Source organism: Anomaloglossus baeobatrachus, unplaced genomic scaffold (assembly GCF_048569485.1).
Source record: "Anomaloglossus baeobatrachus isolate aAnoBae1 unplaced genomic scaffold, aAnoBae1.hap1 Scaffold_398, whole genome shotgun sequence".
NCBI classification, from domain to species: domain Eukaryota; kingdom Metazoa; phylum Chordata; class Amphibia; order Anura; family Aromobatidae; genus Anomaloglossus; species Anomaloglossus baeobatrachus.
This window is the reverse complement of record NW_027443317.1, coordinates 288,309-292,430: the sequence shown is the minus strand read 5'-3', so window position 1 is coordinate 292,430 and position 4,122 is coordinate 288,309. Positions and strand designations below refer to the sequence as shown.

Here is a 4,122-nt window from a genome sequence, read left to right as displayed (position 1 = left end):
AAGGCTGGCATGAAAACCTACAACAACAAGGTACTACTAGAAGAATAACACAACTGCAATACTACAGTTTTCAACTCTCTGTCCGCAATCACTTTAATCCAATTTTAAACGGTGGAAAACTAACACAACAGTACTTAGTAGATGCATATGTTAAAATAGAAGCTAATCGCCTGAATTACATAAGACAAAATCAAAAAATCCTCAAAGTAGAAGACTACTGTGTTCTTCAAGAACATTTGCAACAAAAATCAATTGAAAAGGGAATACCTATTGGCAAAACAGTTATTCTACCTTCGTCATTTGAAGGAAGCCCCCGCAACATGCAACAACGTTATCAAGATGCAATGGCAATAGTCACTAAGTATGGAAAACCAGACATTTTTGTTACCATGACCTGTAATCCCAAATGGGTTGAAATCACCGAGCATCTGGAACCATGGCAACACGTAGAACATAGGCCTGACTTAGTTGCACGCATATTTCGGCTAAAACTAAAAAGCCTTTTACAAGACATCAAAAATGGCCTGTTTGGAACAGTCATAGCAATGGTTCATGTCATCGAGTTTCAAAAAAGAGGTCTACCACATGCACATATTCTCCTTATCTTAGACACCAATTCTAAGATTCACACTGAGGAAGACATCGACAACATAGTATGGGCTGAGATTCCTAACCAACAACAATATCCAGAGCTCTATGACATTGTAGTGTCTCATATGGTTCATGGTCCATGTGGAGTTCTTAATCCAGCAAGTCCATGCATGCAAAATGGAAAATGTACTAAAAAATTTCCAAAGGACTTAAAACAGCACACTGTTAAAGATTTAGATGGCTACCCATCATACCGACGACAAGATATTGAGAACATTGTTCACAAAAATAAACATATCAATAACTCATGGATAGTTCCATACAATCCATACCTACTAAAACGCTACAACTGTCACATCAACGTGGAAATCTGTGGTTCAATCAAAAGTGTTAAATATCTTTTTAAGTATATCTACAAAGGCCATGACAAAGCTAATGTCGAAATCCAACAGAAAACTCTGAACCATGATGAATCTTCAACTTTTGTAGACTCAAGATATGTCAGTGCTCCCGAAGCTGCGTGGCGAATATTTGCCTTTCCAATGCATTCACAGTCCCATGCCATTATACGATTAGCTATTCATTTACCACATCAACAACAACTTTATTTTTTTGAAGATGCTCAAGTCGAAGATGTGTCCAAAACTTTAACCACAACCTCAACATTACTAGAATGGTTTTTGCTAAACCAACGAGATAAAAATGCAAGGCAATATTTGTATCGAGAGATTCCAGAGCATTATGTTTGGAAAAAAACTTGGAATCCAAGACTACGTGGAGTAAGCACAATAATTGGACGCATGTATACTGTTAGTCTCAAAGATCAAGAAAGATATTGCCTTCGCCTCTTACTACTGCATGTCAGAGGAGCTACAAGTTATAACCATTTAAAAACCGTTCATGGAGTATTACATGATACATTTAAAGCTGCAGCTTTGGCTTTGGGACTTCTATTTGATGATACAGTTTGGAAACTTACTTTACAAGACGCAGTAACCCTACATATGCCTAAGCAACTTCGTGAATTGTTTGCCTACATTTGCGTGTTTGGCCCCCCTACAAACCCTGATCAACTTTGGACACTTTTCAAAGAAAATCTAATTGAAGATTACTGCTTACATCTTCACAACCAAACTGGTCATTGTTGCAAATGTGAAGCTTACGCCATGCAAGATGTCCAAAATATTTTATTACTACATGGAAAAACGTATGCTGACTTTAATTTGCCACACCCTGAAATACAACTTCCACAAGCTCCGCAGTATAATGAATCTTCAGAATTATTGTTAGCAACAGAGCTGAGAATCTCCTTAAATGAACAACAACAAATTGCATATGACACCATTTTAAGTGCCATTCTTAACCAAGGAAATGCGAACCCTAAATGTTTCTTTATTGACGGTCCTGGAGGAAGCGGCAAAACATACCTTTATGATGTTTTAATACATCACGTTAGAGGGTTGGGAAAAAAAGTGTTGACATCTGCTACAACAGGTATTGCAGCAAATCTATTAAACGAAGGTCGCACTATGCATTCACTATTTGGCATCCCAGTTCCAGTCAATGAAATATCCGTTTCACGAATCAAACAAGATACAGTAGCAGGAAAACTTTTACAAAATGCAAGTCTTTTAATAATTGACGAATGCACTATGGCCTCCAAATATGCTTTGACCTTAATTGACAGACTTCTACGTGAAGTAATGACCACAAAGGTAGCAGAAAAAAATGTAATTCCATTTGGTGGAAAAGTGTTTGTTATTGGGGGAGATTTTCGACAATGCCTTCCAGTTATACCAAGTGGAACAAGAACAGATATTATTGAGTCCAGCTTAAAAATGTCAGAACTTTGGAAAAACTTTACCAAACTCCAACTAATTAACAACATGCGATCTACTGATCCAGATTACAGCAAATGGCTTCTGAAACTTGGTAACGGTGAACTTACCAATCAATATAACCTTGGAGAAGACATTATAGAAATACCTGAAGACATGTTATGTAAAGACTGCATTGTAACTGAGGTTTTTGGACAACGTTTGAACATTGATATTAACGACAAAAACAATGTTAACAAAGCCTCTTCCTATGCAATTCTCTGTGCCAAAAATGAAGACGTTACTCTACTAAATTCCCGTGTAATGGATCGCATGCCAGGTGAATATAAGTTGTACAAAAGTGATGATTCAATCGATGTAGATAATGAAGATGAACGTGAACATTATCCCGTTGAATTTTTAAACAGTGTAACACCATCAGGAATGCCATCCCACATACTTCAACTTAAAATTGGAACCATTGTTATGTTGCTCCGGAATCTAAATACCAAACAAGGACTATGTAATGGAACGCGCCTTATTGTGACTGGAATGTATTCACACCTTATTCAAGCAAGAGTCATCACTGGATCAGCTAAAGAAAAGGAAGTGTTAATTCCACGTATTGATATATGTCCTTCAGACACTCGCCTTCCATTTAAACTTCGCCGTCGTCAGTTTCCCCTAAAACCTGCATTTGCCATGACAATAAACAAGTCACAAGGCCAAACTCTACACCGTGTTGGCATATATCTACCTGAACCAGTTTTTGGCCATGGACAACTGTACGTTGCGTTTTCAAGAGTGACAATGAGATGCAACGTCAAAGTACAAGTTCTTGACACACCTTTACAAGGAAAGTTACTTAAAGAGAGTGAAAAGATCTTTACACAAAATGTGGTGTATAAAAATATTTTTAATTAACTTTACACTGTTCATAACCTTCTTTCATTACAAGCCATGGACATCATTAAACATTAGACTCATCTATTAAAACTGTTCATATTAATCACCGATCATAAAAATATTTAACATGAACTAAATAACCAGGAATGTTTCCACAACCTCTTTCCATAGTACCCACTTACCTCATTGTTCCCCTGCTTTCTTCCCTAATAAAATATTCTTACCCCTCCCATCCTTTCATTTTCCTCTCATACAAAAAAAATTGTAACCATTTATAGTATATGAAATATATGTATTGATAGTTTGAAACCAATTCATTATCTAATAAATTATTGAAAATAAAATTGTTTGTTCTATTTGTCATTCTTAAACCAATAAACTATTTTAAGAATACTAAATTAAAACTAACCCATCCAAACAATTTATTACATTATTATTCAATCTGCTAACAAACATACACATTCTAGACTACCCGATGCGTTAGAATCGGGCCACCTTCTAGTATATATATATATATATATCCAAAGGAGAAAGAAAGTCGCACTCCAGATGCTCACCATATCACTCAGTCTTTATTGCAGGGGAAACATGAGGGTACAAGCGGTGGGGAGGGTGAGACAAGCCATACAACGCCGGACGACGGCGTGCCGTTTCGCTAGAACTTAGCTTCCATGGGTCCAGTGCAAACTGCCATGCAGCACCGCCCTTTTAACACAAATTGTGTGGGTACTGCATTAGCAGAGTGATTTAAAATGCAAATGCAAGTATACAATTAGTAGCTGCAAAAAACAGGTGAAGACTTCAAGGG

At 36.9% G+C, this 4,122-nt stretch overlaps 1 protein-coding gene across 1 annotated transcript; it reads left to right on the top strand.

The window, feature by feature from the left end:
* Positions 1-43: 43 nt before the first annotated feature.
* LOC142276406 (uncharacterized) lies at positions 44-3,332 on the top strand (the record flags this gene model as incomplete). Its single annotated transcript, XM_075332606.1, has 1 exon — positions 44-3,332. A coding segment is annotated over one exon (3,289 nt), but the record flags the coding sequence as incomplete, so codon positions are not given.
* Positions 3,333-4,122: the final 790 nt, after the last annotated feature.